The sequence below is a fragment of the Rattus norvegicus genome, chromosome 14 (assembly GCF_021556685.1).
Source record: "Rattus norvegicus strain SHRSP/BbbUtx chromosome 14, alternate assembly SHRSP_T2T, whole genome shotgun sequence".
Lineage (NCBI taxonomy): Eukaryota > Metazoa > Chordata > Mammalia > Rodentia > Muridae > Rattus > Rattus norvegicus.
The window spans coordinates 85,474,131-85,497,246 of NC_141547.1; the positions used below are offsets into that span (position 1 = coordinate 85,474,131).

The 23,116-nt window shown below is 50.3% G+C and overlaps 1 protein-coding gene across 1 annotated transcript; it reads right to left on the reverse strand.

The window, feature by feature from the left end:
- Positions 1 to 1,500: 1,500 nt before the first annotated feature.
- Positions 1,501 to 21,214, reverse strand: Npc1l1 (NPC1 like intracellular cholesterol transporter 1). Its single transcript, NM_001002025.1, is given in 19 exon segments — positions 1,501 to 2,170; positions 5,082 to 5,244; positions 5,326 to 5,439; positions 5,594 to 5,825; positions 6,092 to 6,242; positions 8,278 to 8,333; positions 8,511 to 8,637; positions 9,033 to 9,160; positions 9,345 to 9,535; positions 12,806 to 12,895; positions 13,107 to 13,244; positions 14,291 to 14,418; positions 14,572 to 14,686; positions 15,197 to 15,379; positions 15,841 to 15,969; positions 16,208 to 16,380; positions 16,729 to 16,829; positions 18,914 to 20,442; positions 21,164 to 21,214. Coding segments are annotated over 19 exon segments (3,996 nt in total). The 3' UTR covers positions 1,501 to 1,973.
- Between the last annotated feature and the right edge of the window lie 1,902 nt (positions 21,215 to 23,116).

Below are 23,116 nucleotides of genomic sequence, written 5' to 3' on the forward strand. Positions count from 1 at the left end.
CAGTGTTTCTATCTGTGATGGTTTGTATATGCTTGGCCCAGGGAGTGGCACTATTAGGAAGTATGGCCTTGTTAGAGTAGGTGTGTCACCGTGGATGTGAGCCTAAGATCCTCATTCTAGCTGCCTGGAAGCCAGTCTTCTCATTGTGGCCTTCAGATGAAGATGAAGGGCTCTCCGATCCACCGTGCTGCCATGCTCCTGCCTTGATGATACCGGACTGAATCTCAGAACCTGTAAGCCAGCCCCAATTAAAGGTTGTTTATAAGAGCTGCCTTGGTCAAGGTATCTGTTCACAGCAGCAAAACCCTAAGATACTATTCAAAAACTACTTATTAAGCAGTCAATAAGGTATCTTCTTCTCTGTCTCTGTGGCAACCAATGCCCCCAGATTCAGGTTGGGCAGATCTGAAGCCAACTGCGTCTGTGCTCCAGACACAAGACCCATGCCAGAAAACCTGCCCAGCCCAGACGCTGTCTGCCTTCAGACAGACACAGAGCTGGCCACAACAGGCTCGGTAGTTGCAGAAACTGGAGGCCAAACTGAACACCATTTTCCAGATGCGGTCAACCACTCCCAGAGCACTGTAAGACATCCCTCAAGCCAGAAAGAACAGTGGGGGCCTTCTGCCTTCCCTGCTTTCCCAAAACGTCACAGCCCAGGGTGAGGGTCACACTCTGTTCTGGGGCTACTGGTGAACGTTAAAAGACATGCTGACATGGAATGGAGTTGGTTTTTGTAGTGCACTCAGGGGCACTGATAAACAAAGACGGGCAGAAGTGGTTAACATGCTAGGGACAAAGTTGGGGCTCTCTTTTGCTCTCTCTCCTTTTCAGTACCGAGGACTGCACATGACAGCCTTATGCACACCAGGCTGGGATGCTGGCTGCTCTACCACTGAGCTACGGTCCTATCCTAGAGTTGAGATTTATATTCATTTTTTGTTACATTTTGGGGGGGGGGCAGGAGGTGCCACTGCCTGGACGTGAAGGTAACAGGAGCCCTTCACAGGGTTGGTTCTCTCCTTCCAGCACGTGAGTTCCAGGGGTCAAACTCAGGTCATCAGGCTTGACGCCAATCACCTTCTACCCACTGGCCCTGAAGACGTTCTTTAAATCATTTTTTAGATGTGTTTGTTCCATGCGGGTGAGTGTCTTGCCTGCACATACATATGTGCACCACGCGTATGCCCGGTGTCTGTGAACATCAGAAGGCGTCAAGTTTCCTGGAACTGGAGTGGTAGATGGTTATGAACCACTATGTGGCTACTGGGTACCGGACCCAGGTCCTCTCTAAGAGCTCTCCTTAAGTGCTGCGCCATCTCTCCAGCCCCCTGGAAACAGTTTTGATAAGGGGGGGAGAGAGACGCACACTGTGGCTAAGCCCGAGACAAACATGTCCTCAGCAACTCCAGGACCCCGGGTGAAGAAGAGGATTGTAAAAGTTGGGCCTTGTTCTTCCTCCCAGCCCCACACTCCCAGAAATAAGACTCAGACTCATTATATATTTACAAATATCTTGGCTACACAGCTAGGCTCCTCCCCAGCTAGAATCATAACTTAAGACAACCCATTTATATTAATTTACATTCTGCCACATGGCTGATTGCCCATGCTCAGGAACCATTGTCACATTTTCCCCAGGCGAATCTCCCACCTGGCTTTATCCCAGAATCCTCTCTTCTTCCGGATGGCCCTGCCTGAGCCATAGGCCATAGCCTTTTTAATTGACAGGCGATGCATCCCATACGATACTTAAGATACTTAAGATAGTCTCTCCATGGAGGAGGTAATCTGACCAAGGCCTTAGGGACCTATGAGAGCAAGGAGGTCAGTGCCAATGCTGCCGGTTGCCTCGTGGCAGGAATGCCAGCCATTTTTCTCTGAAACAACCTCCCCCCAGGCCTTGAGGACAACCAGAGGGAAGACCTTCATGATCCCTCATCAGCAAGAAGCATGGACAAGCTCCTACTCCATTAGAACTTTTGGTCACTTTTGGGCAAAGAGCTTCTAGCAGCATTAGCTCCGTGGGCAAGTTCTGGGGCAAAGCCGTAGTTAACATTGGCATCCGCATCAGCAGGGGAGGGGTACTGTGGGCAAGAAGGCTCTGGGGCCACTGCTGCCTCGCTGGCTAGTTTCTCCTCCTGTACCAGAGCTTGGTTAACATCTGGTCCTGTGGAAGAGAAAGAAGAACATACACCTATGGTCAGAGAGGCATGCAGAGGGTACGGGCATCACAGCCAGAAATGCAAATCTAGCTAGAGCTGGGCTCTGCCCTCGGCTGTATCTCCTTGCTCTTGCCTCGATCTACCAACAGCCATTTCACCTGGCATTTCCACCACCCTCACCAGCCTGCCTCAGGGGGCATGCTCTCCCAAGAGGGTCCCTGACACCTACTCTGTCCCTTTGCTCCTAGGGCAATCTCATGCTGACACCACGGGCAACGCTCTTCTAAAAAAGCATATCTTATATTGTAACTACAAACCCAAAGTACAGGGCAACCAGGGAGTAGGGCTCTATACTCACCACGTGCCTTTCGGGCTCTGCCTGCATAACCCTAGTCCCAGGGTATTCTTGGCTACAGCTGCAGCACTGGGGATGGGAGGCTTGCAAGATACTTGGTACTGTCCACCCCATAATAGGTCTAGAAACTTCCAGCCTGTGGCTCTGAGGCTCTGGGCTCACAGCATCTCCCAGTACTGTCCCCTTACTGTCCCCAACATATACATTCTTCTCCCCGAAGACAGTCAGTGAGTTCCTATAGGTGGCTCGAATGTCACCACCACCACCACCACCATCACCACCATCACCACCATCATCACCATCAAACTTTGTGGAGAGTATTAACTGACATCAATGACCAACATCTCCAGGTTTACACTAAGAAAATATCGGATGACAAGGTCAAAGATTCAGCCACAAGGTCAGTCACTGCAGTGCCAGCAACAGTAGGATAGCGTCAGAAACAGCTCAATGACCAGCAGTTGTAGGCTGCTTAAACGGACAGTGGAGGAAGCGATGTAGATAAAGGAAACACTTCTTCCTGGGGCACTTGGTGAGTTAAGCCCTGTGCAGCACTATTAAAAGTCTCCTGGGGCTGGAGAGATGGCTCAGCGGTTAAGAGCACTGGCTGCTCTTCCAGAGGTCCTGAGTTCAAATCCCAGCAACCACATGGTGGCTCACAACCATCTGTAATGAGATCTGATGCCCTCTTCTGGTGTGTCTGAAGACAGCTACAGTGTACTTATATGTAATAAATAAATCTTTAAAAAAAAAAAGTCTCCTAAGATCATTATTAGTTCTAACAATGATTAGATTACAGATTATATTGTAAGCCCTCCTTCTGATGTTTATGTCCCTGATAATAAGTAAAGACGCTGTGGGATGGGACCATCTGCTTTCCTGAGTACCAGCTGTGGGACTCTCCCTTGTTAGTCTGTCTGCCTTGAAGAAAAGAACCACCAGCCTGACAACCCTAACGCTCCCCCTGGTGGTGAACCGGAGAACTGTTGTAAGTGATGCTAAGAGGCCTAAAGCCGTTGGGGCGATCTTTTCTTCCTTCCTCTCAGGGGTGTGGGCTGCTGGTAACGGGATTAAGGAGGCAGCAGAGATAGAAAACACTGCACTGGCCGTGCCAATAGCCGAGCAGTCAGCAGGCCGGGCTGAGACAGCGACAAAGCAACGGGCTTGAGAGCAGCCAGGGCAAGAAGAAGGTGATAGATGGAAGGAGATGGCAAGAGGGGGCAGAAAACTAAGGCTCTAAGAAGCTGCAAAAGAGGGGCTGGGGATTTAGCTCAGTGGTAGAGCGCTTACCTAGGAAGCGCAAGGCCCGGGGTTCGGTCCCCAGCTCCGAAAAAAAAGAACCAAAAAAAAAAAAAAAAAAAAAAAGAAGCTGCAGAAGAGAGGCTGTAAGGTTAGACTGCCCACAGAGTCAAGTCTTCAGGGCCAAAGTTGTCAAGAGCCTGGACAGAGAAGGTTAGCACTGGAGGCTCACAAGGCGAAGGGTTCTTGTACCCAAGACCTACACAGGGTTGTAGTACTAAAGGATGTCACTTGCTGTTGTCCCCATCTGCCACTGATGCACCTGCCAAACACCTCGAGGAACGAAGCACCAGAGACAGGCATTTGCAATAGGGCAATATTTTCAAACCACGAGTTTTTACCCACCGATGGATCTTTAAGTGAAACTTGTAGACCAACACCAGGGTTTTCCAGTCAACGAAAGGACAGAACTCTGTGTTAAGAGCGAGTACTATTGGGGCTGGGGATTTAGCTCAGTGGTAGAGCGCTTACCTAGGAAGCGCAAGGCCCTGGGTTCGGTCCCCAGCTCCGGAAAAAAAAAAAAAAAAAAAAAAAAGAACCAAAAGAGCGAGTACTATTTTGTAAGCTACTTGTTCTGGTTATATATGTCTGTTTGTATATCTACACACATCAATTCTCAGTGTAAAACATATTTCTGTGCTGAGATGTGACTCAGTGGTACAGCACTAGCCTAGCATGTGAAATGTTCTGACCTCCATTTCCAGAAAAGTGTGTGTGTGTCTGTGTCTGTGTCTGTGTCTCTGTGTATGTCTGTCCCTCTGTGTATGCCTTTGTGTATGTGTCTGTGTATCTGTGAGTGTATGTCTGTGTGTGAATAGTATCTCTGTGTGTGTATGAGTGTGTGTCTTTGTGTGTGAGTGTCTGTGTGTCTGTATGTGAGTGTTTATATATGAGTATGAGTGTGTGTGTCTGTGTCTGTGTATCTGTGCATGTGAGTTGTGAATGCATGTATATGTGTGTGTCTGTGTTTGTGTTTGTGTGAGTGTGTGTTTGTGTCTGTATGTCTGTGTATATGTCTGTGTGTATGTGAATGTGTACATGTGTGTCTGTATGAGTGTGTGTGTATATATGTGTGTTTAAGACACAATCAACTCACAGAGAAAGATGCTTGCTGCATATTAAACATAAAACAAAAGCTTCCAAAGTAGGGACACACGGTAAAGATGTTGGCCTGAATTCCCTGAGTTTTCCAAGGGAGCAGGCACCATTTTGGTCAGTACTCATAGTTGTGACATCTCGGCCGGGTGAGCATGGGTACTCACCCAGATAGCTGAGGACAACCGGCAGGAAGACCAGGCCATGCAGCAGACCCAGCAAGGTGATCAGAAGGTTGAGGCGGAAGAAGAAGATCTGAATAAGCTGGGCTTGGGCAAAGCCCAAGATGAGGATGCCTGGGAAGTTGGTCATGGCCACTCCAGCAAACACCTGACAGGGATCATCGCCAGGGGTCAGGGAGGACATAAAGGCTCAGGTGGAGCACAGGGTGATCCATCCCTCCCCACTCACCGCACTGCCCATGAAGACAGTAGCATCTTTAGCCCTCTCCAGCCGGGTAGGCTTGGTGCTTACAGCAAAGGACCGAGTGATGTGGGACACAAACTCCACAGACATGCCCACTGCCTACAGGCGAGAGAAAGGAACTTCAGGCAACCAGAGAAAAGATGGGGCAGGGACATACAAGAAAGCAAGCCAGGCAGATGTCTAGCTTCTACGTAGAATGGGGGTGGCTTATGAGTCCAGATCCCCAACTGCCAAGGCCCGTCCTGTAGGTTACCGTGACAAGGTTGATGAGGGATACCGCATTATAGCTGATACCCCACACAGCCATGAGGCCAATGGTGTCCACGAGAATCATAATGATGGAGAGTAGGTTGAGGATCCCTGAGCACATGTCCAGGCCCAGTAGGAGGTAGCAGACAACAAAGGTGGGCACAAAGCAAAGAGCAAGGGTGAAGATTCCCTCAGGAAGGACCGTCAGGTATTGCTGGTAGAACACGTTGGAGATCCTGCCAGAGATCAGGGCGTGGTCAAAGCATCAATGCCTCCTTCAAGTGGGAAGGGCTTCCCATCTCAGAAGGAAAACATGAGACTCAGAGATCTGAGCTGGGTGCTGGCCTGTGTGAGAAACGGACAGGCCCCCCTAGCTACCCCAGGAGACAGCTGAGACAAAGCTGGTTCTCATCCCTCAAGATCACTCAAAGCCTTCAGCCCTCCAGCATCTCCTGTGTGGCTGTTTCCTCCCACATCCCTGGTTCAGCTCCCTAGTTCTCACGTGTAAGGGAAGACCTCAAAGTTTGGATCTGTCCCAGGCACCTTCCGTAGGTCAGCTGTGATGTTGGCTGCTAGCAACCGGGACGCCCGGAGAGCTTCTGTGAAGTCCTGTGAGTTCCTTAAGGGCTTGTGGTAGGCCATGAACTGGGAGGCTGAAAGTCAAAGGTCAGTGCCCGTTGGTGTATCCCAGAGACGGTAACACAGATGTGATCGCATTGGGTTCAGGGTCCCACCAGCAGCACTTAAAACTCCTGATCAATTCTCTACAAAAGACCTGCATTTCCTTATTTATTTTTAACATGTATGAATGTGCGTCTGTGCACCACATGCATTCCCGGTGCCCATGGAGACCAGAAGAGGGAATGGGATCTCCTGTAACTGGAGTTAAAACAGTTATGATCTGCCTCACGGGTTCTGAGAATCAGATCTGGGTTCTCTGGAAGAGCGGCCAGTGCCCTGAACCTCTGAGCCATCTCTGCAGCACCAAGGACTGCACTTCCTTCTGCCACTGAGACCAAGGCCTGACTCTGATAGATAAAGCTTCTAAGACCATCTCTTACGTATCCCATGTAATCCCAGCAGACAGCAGACAGAGGTAGGAAAGCTACTTCAAGTTCAAGGTCATCTTTGGCCAGACAGTGAGGTACTGTCTCAAAGGCAAAGCAAAAACTAAAATATCTCCCTAGTGAAAACCAAATCCTTCTATGTGTGCTTTCAACACTGGATTTTTTAAACAAACACTTAGCCTGTTCTTGTGTTGGCTTGTGGTGTTTCATATTGATGGTCCCTGTCCTTGGGGAGGCAGGAGGTTCAGGAGTTCAATATTACATAGAAAATTCTAGACTAGCATGGGCTACGTGAGACCCTGTCTCAAAAAAAAATTTTTTTTCAGTTTGCCTATTCCTATAAGAACAGACTAGAAAGGAAGTCAGGCAAGCAGAAATGACTGAAGTATTAAAGCTGTGACTTTGAGGTCCTGCCTGTAAGTACAGTAAACAACGCTTGCGAATCGTGTTTGGCAGTGTTGTGTTCACAAAAGGAACGAAGACCAGGCCCACACGGGGAAAACAGAGAAACACTCTCCAGTGCACAGGTTCCCGTGGGGCCTGAGGCCAGGCCTCTGGGCACCCGAAGGTCATTCACACCCAGAAGGATGGCCATCCTCATCCAGAGATATGGTCCGGCATGTCTCAGGCAAGGTGTGGGCCTGTCTAGCCATCTCCTGATGATGTTGATGCTGTTGTACGAGGAGAGAGCTCTCCTTTTGAAAAGTGCTGCTATAGGCTATTTAGGGCCATGATGGCTGCAGATCCGCCCTGGGCCAGGCAGGGGCAGGTCTGTCTCTTCCCTCGAAGAAACAATCCACTCCTCTGTCCATCATACCCTAATCCCTTTGACCACGTGGGTTCTACACGCCTCTGTTGCCTAGACACGAGGACCAAGGTAAGGTGAGTGCCTTCTTGGAAGATAGGAACTTCATAAAAGAGTTCGCTTGGAAGGTAGACTAGGTGTGCTACAGTCAGTCTGAAGCTAGTGGTTCCAACTCTGAGCCGTTTCAGTAAAAATAATAATAATAATAATAATAATAATAATAATAATAATAATAATAATTCGTCCAAAGCTCCCCCATTGAGCACTCAGGCCCATTTCCATGCCAGCTCATCCAGGGTACTCACAGTGGTGTACAGGGTTCTAACTACAGCTGGCTCCAACCAGGCAGATGGTTGGCTGGTTCTGCTGCCTGCTGTAGTAAGCTTCTCCCTTCCTGTCAGATGTCATCCCCCTAGTTACCGTTGATGGCTCTTGGGATTCCACTACACAGAGGCATCCCACCTCACTTAGCCAGCAGCTGCTGCTGACCTCTCCATATGATACACACAAGAGTGAATATGTGTTGAAGTGGGTGGCTCTCAAGAATGACATCAGCTGTTACAAAGGTTGCCACACATTTCACAATGGCAATAGACTTGGGGGGAAACAATGGGTGAAGTCTTGGCTCATAGAATTGAGAAGGAGAACCCTTGCTTACAGGTCTAGGACAATTATACACCTACCCCCAGACACCCAGCCACAACACACACACACACACACACACACACACACACACACACACACACACGTGCTCTTGGGGGACTCTAGAACAGCTGGCAGACTTGAGATCTCCTCCCCAAACCATAGCACACTTACCTATAACCTGGCCATCTGAGCTCAAATTCACAGACGTTCTATACGCTGCTAGACCCCTGTGAAGAGAAGGCCGGAGTAAAAGGGCTTAGAGGGGATGAGACCTTGTCCTGTCAGCCCACCACCCACTGTAGCCCAGGAATGGCTTGGTTAGGCACTCCTCCCCCTCTGTGTCTACCTTCTCTGGAGCCCATGAGCCTCCCATGACTCCAGCAGGAACCACCCTTGGAACCTACCCTTTGGGACATCTGATATTGGGCGGATCATTCAGGAACCAGGGCAGGTACTTATGAAACTGTTCCGCTGTGGGCCTCACAGGACCCAGAGTGCGGTTCATGCAGTTTTTTAAGCAGTTGAAGGAAGCTGCAGAGAGGGAAGACTCTGGGCAGTGACTCATCAGGCAAGACAGCCCCTGTTCTGGGCCTCAATCTAAAGTCCCTAGTTCTGAGGGGTTTACAACTGCCATCCCCAGTTGTGTCCCTCTTAGCCCCCAAGGCTGGTCAAGAAATGGAATCTCCCACACTTGCACCTCCATATGGTCATAGCTCTACTCCCAACTCCACAGCCTGCTGCCCACAACCAGCGTGTTCTGCAAACAAAGGGATAATACTTCAGGGGACACGTGTTAGTATGGATGCCTAAGCCCTAAACTGTCCGGACCCTGTGGGTTTGGTGGGAAACTGAGAGCCTTCCTTTTCTCCTGCCTTGGTTTCCCTAAGCCGTAATGGGCAGTGAGCGCCTTGTAGCCCCAAACTTACTATCCGTTGAGGGACAGAACTCATCCTTATGGGGGCCACGTATATAAAGGCGACAGCAGGAGGAGGACGGGGTCAGCCAGTCGATGAAGTCATCTACCCAGGAGGATGCAGCAATAGCCACGTAAGACCTGAGGCCAGACAGCAGAGAGGAGGAGGGACAGCCAATCAGCCTTCGGGTGACTCCTCCCTGACCCTTGCCCCGGAGCCTCCTTTGTTAGCTGAAGAGGCAGAACATGAAGGAAGAGAGAACAGGAGAGGAGAGAGAAAGCAGGGAAGAAGCGAGCCAGGGTGCCGGGGAGATCAAACACTTACTGGTCAGGGAATTCACTGGCATACTGGATTTTCTGGGTTAGGGAGAAGCTCTTACAGCCTGCGCTAGAGCAAGTGGCGTTCATGCCTGCCTCGCTGGAGAAGTTGAAGCCCGAGGTGGTGACAAAGTACACTGGAGGCCCCACTTCAAGGTATCGGTTCAGAAAGAGGAAGTAGTCTATCAAGTACGAGTCCTGAGAAAGAAGAGGACCTGTGAGTCTAGGAAATAGCCATAGTGGGCTAGGCCCAGGTCGGACAGAGCACATGCTCAGAAGCACATGCAAAGGTACCTACTGAGGTAAACAGAGAAGTGTACAGGGGAACACACTCAGAGGAACACACATGAAGTAGAGGCCTGGAGGTATACTCACGGATACACTCAAATACACATGCTCAGAAGCACGTGTAAAGGAACTTACTCAGAAATGTACACAGCGCATGCGTACATATATACAAGATACACACCACATTGTGTATAAAGGAACATACCAATACGAACATAAAAGGATACACCAAGATACACGCAGAGAGGCCCCAGGAGACATCAAGTAAGCCCACAGATGCATTGTTAAGAATTTCAGAAAGAGGGGACTGGAGAGATGGCTCAGCGGTTAAGAGCACTGACTGCTCTTCCAGAGGTCCTGAGTTCAATTCCCAGCAACCGCATGGTGGCTCACAACCATCTGTAATGGGATCCAATGCTCTCTTCTGGTGTGTTTGAGGACAGCGACAGTGTGTTTATATAAAATAAATAAATAAATCTTTAAAAAAAAAGAATTTCAGAAAGAGAAGAAAAATGAAAGAAACTGGATGGGCTATTTGAAGAAACAATAGCCAAAAGGTCCCCAAACTGATGAAAGAAAGGCATGAATAGGGGGTTTGGGATTTAGCTCAGTGGTAGAGCACTTGCCTAGCAAGCACAAGGCCCTGGGTTCGGTCCCCAGCTCCAAAAAAAAAAAAAAAAAAAAAAAAAAAAGAGAAAGGCATGAATATAAACCTTAATGGAACTCTGGGGAGGTCTAAAAGGACAAACTCAAACAAGCCTTGCCCAAGGCACATCATCATACAGCTGTCAAAAGCCAACCTCAAGAGAGCTCTGTGGACGTCACTAGAGAAGCGACTTGTCACAAGGAAGGGTGTGACACATCTGCTTCCACCTCTGCCATCAGCCACCTTGGGGACTGTGGTTTATATATTCAAAGTACTAACTGGAGGAAAGAACCTTATTTGCAACAAAACTGTCCTTCAGAGAGGAGGGCTTGGGGTGTAGCTCAGTGGTAAAAGTGCATGTTTAGCATGTGGGAAGCCAGTGGCTCAGGCCTAGTGCCATGGCACACACCTTTGGCCCAGGACTTGAGAGGCAGAGCGAGGCGATGTCTGTGAGTTCAAGGCCAGTGTGATCTACATGTGAGTACATATCAAGGCAGGACTACATATCGAGAACCTGTCTCAAAAAATTAATTAATTTAAAATGTGGGGGTGGGGTGGGGGAGGAGATGTGTTTCTTAAAGAAATTAAAGAAAAAAAAAAAAAACCAAACAGCAGCACACCGTGTGTCCATGGACTGGATGGCAGATATCATTAAGGTAGCATCAGTGTTAGCAAAGCAAAGCCATCTGCAGATCCAGTGCAATCCCTGCATAAATCACCAAGGACAGGTTTTGAAGAAATCTAAAAATATCAAGCTAAAATTCAAACATAATCTCACGAGAACTCAAATAGCCCAAGAGAAATTGGCAAAGAACAGGTTTGCAAGTCCCACGCTTTCTGGTTTGGAATCTGGCTACTGAATCAAAGCGGGGCCATGCTGACACAGGAGCGGGCATGGAGGTCAATGGAGAAAAAAATAAAGAGTCCCACATATACATGCTTGAGTGACTTTTGGTATTAAAACCATTTGATGGAGGAAAGCCATACTTTTTAGCATGGTCCAAGAAAGCTGGCTGCAATCAAAATATGGCCACTTTCATAACACGCTATATAAAATCAACTCAAAGTGGGGCCGTGACGCACACCTTTAATCCCAGTGATTGGAGGCAGAGGCAGGCAGATCTCTGAGTCCAAGGCCAGCCTGGTCTACAGAGTGAGTTCCAGGGCAGCCAGGGCTACACAGAGAAACTCTGTTTCAATAAACAAATGGACAAATCTCAAAGGAATCAAAGACTTAAGCAGAAGTTCTAGAACCATAAAAACCCTTAATAGAAACAAGAGGAACTTAATAACTTTGGACTTATCAGTTATTTCTTCAATATAACACCAAGTTCAGACAATAAAAAAAAGAATCCATGGATATTTTAAAATGTTTCACAGATCAAGGCACACTACCACTAGAAGAAAAAAAGCAGCCCACAGAAAAAGAAAAACATTTCATAATCAGGTCTCTGAGAGGACACCAACTCCCAGAATCCACAGGGAACTCTCCAGGCTCAGCACAACCAAAAGTCAATTCAAAAAGTGAGCAAAGACTTAAATGCATTTTTACTTAAATAAGACATATAAGTGATCAATACGTACATGAAAATATTCTAATTGTTGAAAATGCAAATCCAAACCACTACTGAGCCAGGCAGCAGTGCTGCTAGGGCTCTCAAGAGATTGAAACAAGGGGACAGTGACATTCCGGACCAGCCTGGGCTACATACCAGACCAGCCTGGGCTACATATCAGACCAGCCTGGGCTACATATCAGACCAGCCTGGGCTACATACCAGACCAGCCTGGGCTACATAATGAGACCCAGTCTCAACAAAAGCAAAACAGAACAAAAGAACCCACCAGTACAGACATATAGTACTTCATACCCTGTACCGTAACTTGTGTTTTTTATTAAAATAGGAGATAAGGGGTATGACTTTATGGTTGATTAGTTAACACTTTCCCAAGAAATGGGAGATCTCAGATTTGACCCCCAACACCAAAAATTAAAAACACAGAAAAATAACAAATGCTGAGGCTGGAGAGCTGGCTCAGCAGAGAACCCAGGTTCGATCCCAGCATCCACAGGGTGGCTCACAGCCACCTGTAACTCCAGTCCCAGGGGATCTGACGCCCTCTTTTTGACTTCTGCAGGCACCAGGCACCCACATGATATACAAACATACATGCGGACAAAACACTCACACAGATAAAGTAACAAATCCCAAAACAGCTACTGATGAGGAACTCACATAGAAGGAAGTGGCAGCGCCTCTGTGTGGATGGCCACATGGATAGGCCTCTACCACAGGACATCTACTGTGGCCTGAGCCAGCACTCAGCCCTCTCTCAGGGTCCACTTAGAGCAACTCTACATGGTGCCAAGCCTCATGTTATGTCCCCACCGCAACCTTCTCCACCACCACCACCTCCGCCGGCCGCTGACGCCGCTGCCACTGCCGCCAAAGCGGCCACCACTGCTCCACCTGCTGGGCACTCCTGCCCCTCCCAGGTCTCTGGACTAAGGGCTGAGAAGAGGCCAGGCTCACCTTGGGCAGAGCCAGCTCCTGGTCTAGCCCCACGTTGATGTTGCACATTAAGTAGAGATTTGCTCCAAACAGGGTCAGAAACAGCAGCATCTGAGGGAGAAAATGGCACATGAGAACCCCTCCCCAAACCACCTTCATCTTCCCTCAAACTTGAATGGCTTTGTTGGGCATCCCGGGAAACATCCTAGAGTTGGACAGACTCAAGCTCTAACTCCACGTACCCTCTCTGGGCCTGGGCAGCCTCCCACCATGCTCCTCCAGGTCTCTCTCCCAAAGTGGCACAAAAGAGGTGCCGACGTACCACAACAGGGCGGATGAATCTGTGCAGCAGGAAGGGAACGTATATCTTGCGGAAGAAGCGGAGTAAGAGGCCTTCTTTTTCTTTAGGTGGGGGCAGCTTCCGGGTTGAAAAGCAGCATAAGACATCCGGGCGAGAGGCCTAGAGAATGACAGCCCCTCAAGACTAGGTCCAAGGCAGACCACAGGATCCACCTCGTCCAAGAAAGTCCTGGAGATTTTGTATGAGTGCTCTATCTGTATGAAGGGGCATCGGATCCCAGTATAGATGGTGAGCCACCATGTGGTTGCTGGGAACTGAACTGGGGACCTCTGGAAGAGCAGCCAGTGCTCTTAACCGCTGAGCCATCTCCCCAGTCCCCACTGTAGTTTTTGTTGGTTTTACTTCCTGTCTTAATAAACACTGAATTTTACATCATCAAAAAATTCCGCCAACCAACCAGAGCTTCCAGGGACTAAACCACTACTGAAAGACTATACATGGACTAACCCACGGCTCCAACTGCTTATGTAGCAGAGAATAGACTTGTTGGGGCACCAGTGGAAGAGGAAGCCCTTGGTCCTGCCAAGATTGGACCCCTAGTGCAGGGAAATGTCGGGGGTGGGGGCACGGTAAAGGGGGTGTATGGGGGGAACACCTGTATGGGGGAGGGGGAGGGGATGGAGGAATGGGCAGGAAACCGGGAAAGGGAATAACATTTGAAATATAAGTAAAGAAATATATCTAATAAAAAATGACCTAGGAAGCGCAAGGCCCTGGGTTCGGTCCCCAGCTCCGAAAAAAAGAACCAAAAAAAAAAAAAAAAAATGAGAATAGGGGTTGGGGATTTAGTTCCGTGGTAGAGCGCTTGCCTAGGAAGTGCAAGGCCCTGGGTTCGGTCCCCAGCTCCGAAAAAAAAAAAAAAAAGAACCAAAAAAAATGAGAATAAAAAAATCCTATTAACTTTTTATAACTTATTTTGTAAACTTACATACTTTTAGGAGGGTTGATGTTACTACCACAATTAACTGAAAAGAAATTCTCTTTCTACGGGAAATTGATGAGCGCAGAGCCCCAAACACTCTGTGTCAGAATAATGTCCCTGCCTCCCACCCAATTCTCCTGACTACCCTGTAATGCCACATCTTCCAGAGAATGTGGGGACACTGGCAGGGTAAGGCCCTTGATCCTGGCCCAGTTGTCTTTACCTCCTGCCTCTTGCTATCCAGGGAGAGCAGGGCCACAAAGGCAGTCATCTGGAGCAGGAAGTCGAGGATAATTGCTAAGCCAGAGGTCAAGGCGAAGGTCCTCACAGCTGGCATGGGGGTCAGGGCCCCTGTTGAGGGCACAGGGTCTGTCGGATCATCTGGCATCATGGGCCAGATGCCAGCGCAGAAGAAGGGAACACCCACTGCCTTCCGAAAGCCTGTGCTCCACCTTAGAATAACCTAGCAGACCTGATCCTAGGTGGAGGACAGCCCTTGCTCACCTAGAAAGAAGCAGATGGCCTCAGAGAGGCTGCACAGCAGCATGCTGGGGGCCACACTGCCCAGGGTGCGGCCAATGTGAGCCTCTCGCTGTTCCCCAGGCATCCTAGGTAGCCTCTGCATGGGCAAAGAGACAGAGTACACACAGGGTGCGCCAAGGTCACCAAGTTTTAAAGGTTTAGAGTCCCGGCCAAAACTAAGGAACTTCTAGACCTTCTGGAGACAGAGGAGCCCACTAACAGCTCATGGCCACACTTTTCTGCTTCTGTGTTGTGATCTAAAGAACCACGTGGTGCATTCTAGACATGAAAAGGACCGAGTGTTCGTGTCCCTCAAAGTGTTTGGCAGCAGAGAGAGACTAAATGGACTCTGGTTTGTGCTTATAGCATGGGATGCCAAACCTGGAAGTGCAAAGGTGGGAGAGAGGTACCTATAATACACTAGGAAGCTCACTGGATGTTGTGTGGGTTTCACCGGAAGTAAGGTCAAGATGGCTCAATCAGTATGAATGAGTTTGTGCCAACCCAGGCTATTTCCTACATGTGTAAGTCTACAAGAATGCCAGCCACTCTGTACAGGGCGTTGTCCAGTGAGGATGTTAGGTATGGAGAACCCCTCCCTTCTTACCTGGTACTCAAGAACAAAGATGAAGATGTTGTCAGCTCCCACAGCTAGCACCAGGAAAGGTACCACTTGGATGATAACCAGAGAAGAGGGGACACCCAGGTAGGAGTAGAAGCCCATGGCAGCCAGAACTGCTCCCAGCACAACAATCACCCCACCTAGGCCCAGAGTAGCCTTGGACTCCACCTGCAATTCAATGAGACTCAGCCCATTGGCTTCCAAGGCACCCACCCAGACCCTCCTTACTCCTCAGGTTGGGGGAGGATCGGGCAGGCACCCTTGGTGCTCACGCGCCACCCACCTCAATGAAGAACCCACATTTAAGTCTCTATGCTAAACCATCCTCCCAGAGCAGGCCCATGGCACCAAAAAGTGCAGGTGTGCCTGGCTGCGTCTTCCTAGAATTGCACTGCATGGCCTTTTAAATGGTAGCTTTGCATGTAGACGGCGGGAGTATGTCGGAGAGCAGGAAGAAAGCCTTGAGCCTTTCAATGCAGAAAGCATGCAAGAAACGCTACCCTTCCCTTGGAGGGTACCCATCCCTCCCTGGGTGTGTCCAACTTGCTCTTTTAAGGTGCCCTCTCTCGGGAAGCTTTAGAAAACCTTCTGGAGATGTCCTAGGCTCGCTGTGTCCCTCTGGCTCTCACCGCTACTCGGCTGCATCTGGAGTAGCTGCCCAGGGCCAGGGAGATGTACAGGAAGACGATAATGTAGCTGACGGCAAAGACAGGCAGGTCCTGGATGGTGGTGCGGTTGATCTCATCCTCCAGAGAGCGCTGCAAGCACAGAACCAGCGCTCACTGACCACACTGAGTTTCCATGTTGAGTGGCAGCACACACTGGGGATGAACTACGGGAGCCTCTAACAGAAGCGTCACATCTGGGTGGGCACAGGTGTTCACTGCCAGAGGCCGTTCAGGAACAAGTAGAGCCTAGATGTGGGTTTGACTGGAATTTGACCCACACCGTTAGGGATTGCAGGTATAGGACCAAGGGACCCTGCAGGGCCCGTACCTCAGCTGAGAACGCAACCTGGAACTTGTCACTTGTGTTCCTCTGGAAGGATTCCATTTCCTTCAAGAAAGCCTCCTCCCAGAGCTTGGCCTGGGCCATGCGGGGATCATCAGCGGGGTAGTTATTGAGAGAGAAGGTTATGATCAGCGCTTCTGCCTCGGAATAGTCCGTGCCTGGGAAGAGAAACTCTGAGCCTTCCTCCGATTGAACCCTTGACCCTTCCCCACTCAGGCTGTACCCTTCCCCCTTCCTGTTCTTCTACTGTGCCCTCACTCTAATGACAGCCTTATCCAATGCTTTGTTTCCCTTTCCCACAAAGGCACAGAACCAAAGCTCCTGGGTAGCCTTGAGAGATGAGGGAAGTGGCCGAGGGGAGGTAGGAAGGTGTCTGTCTACAGCACCCTTAAGCCAGGCCCCCAGATACCGGAAACACTCATCACCACGGCCTCTCCCTCCTCCTACCTATTATCTCTGCACTAAAATTGTCCCTTCAGTAGCCTCCCAGGGCCTACCTCACTTACCTTGGTATCCCCCAACAGCAAGGAAGGGGAAGACAGGAGCCCCGTAGTCAGCCATGCAGCTCAGGGCCAGAGACGTGCCATCTTTGAACGTGAGAGGGGCACTAGAGGGAAACCACAAAGAGAAAGAACCTTTCCTGGCCCTGCCTGGACCCTTTGGCCCCACCCCACCCCAGGCCCTTTGCTCCCTATTGGAGGAGCAGTGACAAGGCCCAGAGTGCTCAAAATGGCCATCTTTCCACAAGGTAGTCTCACATAGTCCCCTAGTCCACTGAATGTGGTAGGGGTTGCCTTGGAGACCCCTTGGGCAGGTAATGCCTCCCATGTCCCCTCACATTGCCAAACCTTCCAGACCTGTCATTATCCCAGTTCCACATGAGCGTCACCATCAAGTGATGAGCCCAGATCGGAGCTGGGGCCATCTCCTTCCCTGATCGCACTGCTGTTCTTCATTTCCTCCCTCCCAGAGCCTGAAACCCACCTAAGTGTTGAGTTGAGCCCTAGGAACTCAGAGCCATGTGTGCAGCTACCCAGCCAGTGCCCTTGGACAGACCTGTGCCCTTCAATGAACCCCTTTCTACAGAGCACACCTCTGTGGAGGCAGAACAGGACAGCAACACAAAGGTCTTTACACACATTCTGAAGTCCAAGCCCATGATTGATCGACAGAGCCATCTGAAAGAGCTGGATTGGGGTTGGGGATTTAGCTCAGTGGTAGAGCACTTGCCTAGGAAGCACAAGGCCCTGGGTTCAGTCCCCAGCTCCGAAAAAAAGAACCAAAAAAAAAAAAAAAAAAAAAAAAAAAAAAAAAAAAAAAGAGCTGGATTGTTGTGTGGCCTTAAGCATCTTACCATACCACTCCGAGCCTCAGGTATCCAGCCTATGCAATTAACATAACTGACTCACCAAGGGTTGGGAGCATCCGAAAATCAAAACAGATAGCACAAGTCAAGTGCGATGGCCCAGGCCTGCAGCCACAGCATTCGGGAGGCCAAGGCAAGGGTGTGAATCTGAGGGACACCTCAAAGAGTGTGACTCTGTCAAAAACCAAAATAAAAGCAACGGCCACAAAACCCACACTGCATTGTACATGGCTGATCCCTGATGCCATTCAACACTCCCTCTCTGCTTTCCTATCTGAGGCACGGACACTCTAGGAAGCAGCCTGCACTTGAGGCTCAGCCGAGGAGAGTCAGGCAGTAAGTAGCACGGAGAGACAGCAAAAGCTTTCTGCTCTAATATGGCGGATCTAAAGACTACGAAGCCTGGGACCTACAGGGTCAGAACTGTTTTCATAAGAGCACTCAGGTGTGGTTACCTAGAGTAGGGGCAAGGCCATTTGGGGCACCTCGCTCTCCGTGTTTTTCTCCAGGAGCCCCCTCCACCCTCTGACTCTCTCACCACCTTTCCCTTGGTCTTTTGAGCTCCCTGGCATCCTGTTTATGCCAGCCAACATGGACAAAGCCAGAAGTAGAACCTCAACATCATAAGGTTGCAGACAAAGCCGCTCTTGAATCCATAGCCTGATGTCTGGGACCAGAGACTAACCACGGTCCTGCCTGAGCCCAGACGAACACATTTCTAGCCAATCATGAGGCTACAGATCATGGCACAGAGTGCAGAAAACGAAACATTGCAAACACAAACACTACCTGAGTCATCGATTTGGGATTTAAACTAAGACCACAACAGCAAGGGAAGAAGAGAGGGCTCAGACGTTACATGGAGTTTCTGCAAAGGACCAGGGTTTGGTTCCCAGGACCCACCTGACTGCTTATAATTGACCTCAACTCCAGTCCCTGAAAGCCTAGCAACTTCTTCCGGCCTTTTCAGCACCGGGCACATATATAAGCAGTGCACATATGTATGCACAAGCAAAATATTCATTCGTGTGAAGTTAAAGCAATTCTAAAAATTACGAGGTTGACGCCACGACAGGAGCGTCATGGAAGGAACAATAGTATGGATTCAAGCTGGAAAGACTGTTAGGACAGAAGTCCTGCGGAGAACAGGCATAAGATGGGAGTGAGCTCTAAGAAGGGACCCAAATAGACTCAGACACATGATGGCCCTGACATATACACATAGGAGCTGTCCCTGGCTCTGAAGGATGGAACTATTTTCTGGCCCAGTTCCTGGGGGGGGGGGGGCATAGTAGCACCCACCATTTCTCCTCGGATCTACTCACTTTGCACAGTAGAGGAAATGGTCCTTCCAGTCCACCAGGGAGGTCTGGCCATTCAGAGTCTGGTTGGCCGTGAGCATCAGGAGGGTGCGGTTGTTCTGGAAGTACTGAAGGAGGCTGTTGACACAGCAGTCGGAGAGGCTGGTGTTATATGGGTTGAGGGGGGCATAGCAGATGTCCTGGAGGGAGATGTTGCGCTCTGCCTCAGGGGACCACACTTGCAGGTGTCGAAGCCTCTCCTGAAGCTCCAGCAGCTCCAGCAGGAAGTCCAGGGACAGGATCCCACTGAAGTTCTTGGACCCTAGCAGTAGGGAGTCGTACTTGTAGCTGGACCTGTTCCGAGCTGTCACGAAAATCTGGTTGGTTCGAAAGAAGGGGCCGAAATGCTCATCATGGAAAGACTTCTCTTTCCGGGCCTGGCTCTTGGGGGCCGACCACAGTTCCACAGGGTCTGTGGTGAGTTCAATAAAGGTCAGGCCTGCTGCTAAGGCTATCACAACGATGAAGGACAGTGCTAAGACGGTGAGTGGCCACGAGGCCACCCTTGTGCCCCAGTTCTGGAAGAACCGGCCCAGGATGGTATGGGGTGAGAGTTTGTGCTTATGAGGGAGTTTGGGGGCTTCCTGGGGGCCTTCTGCCTTGTTCTTGTTCCTGTTGGAAACCACTCGGAGACGCACAAGGACTGCAGAGAGCAACACAAAGACAGCAGTGAAGATGATGATGAGGGCCAGCCAGCCTGGCATGCGACCCATGTAGAAGGAAGGGCGCAAGGCCTCGGGCGGAGGGATGACAGGGCAGGACGCCGCACAGTCCTGGCAGGAGCAGACTGCTGAGTCATCACCCTGAGACTCGTTGCAGGGTGCGATCTTCCCATTCAGTGGCTGGATCCCATCCGGTAGGGCCTGGCCAGGCTCCAAGAGGTGGAAGGTGATATCCAGCGGAGCCAGGCCATTCCCTGTGTCTCCTTGGAAGTTGAGCCAGCGCTGAGCATTGCAGAGGGCGGAGCCATACACTCCACACATGCTGCCCACGGCCAAGGAAGCGGCCGCAGGGATGCGCACCTGGCTGCAGGACTCATAGGCCTTCTCAGCAAAGCTGCGCTGATAAAAGGCCTCATAGGCCACCACGGCAGGAGGCTCTCCAGCGCCCCGCTCAACCACCCGGGTGACGTTGATGAAGAGGCTCTGGTCAGGGCTGCAGGTGTTGTGGCAGTGTAAGCTCACAAAATTGTCAGAGCAGGCCGGGCAGCGCGTGAGAAGGGCCTTGGTGATGGACATGCTGCTTTCTAAGGACAGCAGCTGCTTGGTAGAGCAACAGGCAAAAGTGGTATTGGGGCCGTTGTACAGGCGGGGACAGATGCGCTGGAGAAGAGCCAGGTGTTCACCCGTGACGTGGCGGGCCGGGGTGTTAGACAGGCAGGATACATTGGATAGTGACGTGAGGCCTCCAGAGAGCTCTGGGTTTTTCCCGCACTCTTCGTAAAAGGTGCAGACCCCAGCTTCGTGTTTGGGTGTGTATAGCTCACCCTGGGCCTGCAGAAAGGACCAAGAACATCCATGAGCCCTAAGTCTGGTTAGCACAGTCAGGTACTGTCTGCAGAGTGAGAGGCCAGGGAGTCTATGGGAATGAAGCACAGCAAGTAAGGGCCTGGGAGTGCTAGGGGGAGGCTCATGGGGGGGGCACATGCTATGCTTAGGGTGCCAATAGAGGGGCACTCTCCCGATGGACAGTGACGGGGTTATTCAGAAAAGGAAGCAATCTGATAGACTGTGGCCTTAAAAGGTCATGCTGCAGGGGAGAGGAGGAGAGAGCGACCTCTATTACTGTCAGCTTGAGTATCCAGGCTGGACACCACACCGAGGTCAGGGTCCTTTGTACAGGGTCTATACAAGGCTCTTCCCTCACCCCCCGCTGCCCCATCCTACATCCTGCATTGGCAAATGCTATCACCTGAGAGTAAACAAGTATGGTACAGGATCTCCTCCCAACGCCAGAATAGTTAAAGGTGCTGTTCACTGAGGTCTATCTCCAGCACCTGACTTGGTCCCCATTTCACCACAGACAAAGGTCCCATCCCTTTGCCTCTCTGACCCTCGTCCCTTTAACCCCTTGATCTGGAGACCCCTCCACCAGCACTTATATTTGGGCATGGGAAACCTCCCATAGCCATGGGACCCTTCCTTGTTATCAGGTACCCAGATTGCCTTGCCCTAATGGGAGACACTAGGAAGTAGCCACAAGCAACAGACTCACCGCGCTCAGGAGCAGGGCCCAGAGCAGCCATCCCAGCCAGGCAGCTGCCATCGCAGGCCCAGGAAGTGATCAAGGAAAAGCAGGGCCAGGCTTCAGAGACAGTTGGGGAAAGCTGAGGACTGGCCCCCCCCAATTTTCACATTAAGACAGCCTTCTCCTCTTAGTGACAACCCTCATCGGCCACATTGGGGCCAATAGGACTATACGGTACTGGTTAATAATTTACACTCTCTCTTCCCTCACATCAGATGGCACCATTCCGCCTCCGCCTTCTTAGGTGAACTTCCTCGTGAAGGTGCTGGGGTTTCCGATCATCTCTTGATGCAACCAAAGTCTAATGAGAGCCAACTGGGCAAGAGATGCAGTGCTGTTCCTCCGATAGACCAGATACTGGCCTGGCTTTGGTCTTGGGGGCTTAATGTAGCTGCAGAACGTCAACATTGTACTGGACTTGGCCTCCAACCTGCAGTCTGACCCATCTCTTCTTGAGACCAACATCAGGTGTAGGCTCAGACTCACCAGTCATCCTAGCAACTGAATAGTTGATATTAGTACCAGATAACACACACTAAGGGAGAGTGACTCCACGACAAGAGTCCTGACAGGGAACAGGACCACAGATTCCTTGGATCCCTATACCCTCCTCCTCACTCCTGCTGTGTGTCTTTCTTCTGAACAAACCAGGTTAGGAGCTCTGAGAGGCAAGTCCCATCCAACCTGGGCCCAGGTACATGGTTTGCCCTCTGCTTCTTTCCAAGAAGAAACTTCCAGTCTTTCCTTGGGCCCTTGCTATCACCAAGACAGGCCAGGACCTTGGCCCCTATTGCCAGAGCTGAGCTGCTGATAATTGCTACAAGGTCACTCATGAGGCTACCTGTTGAGACAGCTGCAGGGAGGGGCTCCTGTCGAGCTCTGCCAGTCTCAGGGATGACTCTGGTGGGCTCCGAGGGGATCCATCAAAGCTTAGGCAGGGAACAAGAGAGGCTGAGAAGAAGGGCCCAGAGCCTTCTCTTGTGCAGGGCTAACCCCACACAACATCTCCTGCTTCCCTTGTTCCTCCCTGGATATCACTCACTCATCTTCTTGTCCTGAATGTTTTCATTTGATTCCTCCAGATGCAGAGCCTGAGACAAGTATCCTAGGACAAAAGAAATAGGTTATTGGGAAGGTGACTTCAGGTGACTGCAGGGGGCTGAGCAGGCAAAGAACCATGAGATGTGAGGAAACTGATCAAGATGGATTCAAGAATAGCTCCTATCCCTGAGACCTCCAGGACATAGGGGAAACCGCCCTTGGGGACCCGCGCCAGAGGACGAGGGTGTGGTACTGTCTACACCTGCAAGTCATTGATTGAGGACACTCCCAGAATTACTGATAGGGCCACGGTGGTGCATACAATTAATCCCAGCACTCAGGAGGAAGGGGCAGTCAGTTCAAAGCCAGCCTTGTCTACAGGAGCAAGTTTCAGAATAGCCAGGGTGACAGAGTGAAACCCTGTCTCAAAATAATAAAATAAAATAAAACAAAACAAAACAATACTGCTGTCACGTGAAAATGCCAAGAACCCAAATGGGGGGCACTGAAGCCTTGCCTTCTCCGTGTCAGTTCCTATGAGGGTTGTCCAGCTGTCCCGAGACCAGACTCCAGAGAGAAGGGGTCCAGATCTGTGGTCTGAGCTCTTTTCTGAAGCCTCCAAAAAGCATGAGAAACACACAGTCACACTGGAGGGGGGCAGGGGTCACACACTCTCATGTCAGATTTTAATTTTATAAATAAATGTCCATTGACACGTTTTTGTCTAAGATGTCTTCTCCTTCTCCTTCTCCTTCTCCTTCTCCCTCCCCTTCCCTTTCCCCTTCCCCTTTCTTTTTTTTTTTTTCTTTTTCTTTTTCTTTTTTTCGGAGCTGGGGACTGAACCCAGGGCCTTGCGGTTGCTAGGCAAGCGCTCTACCA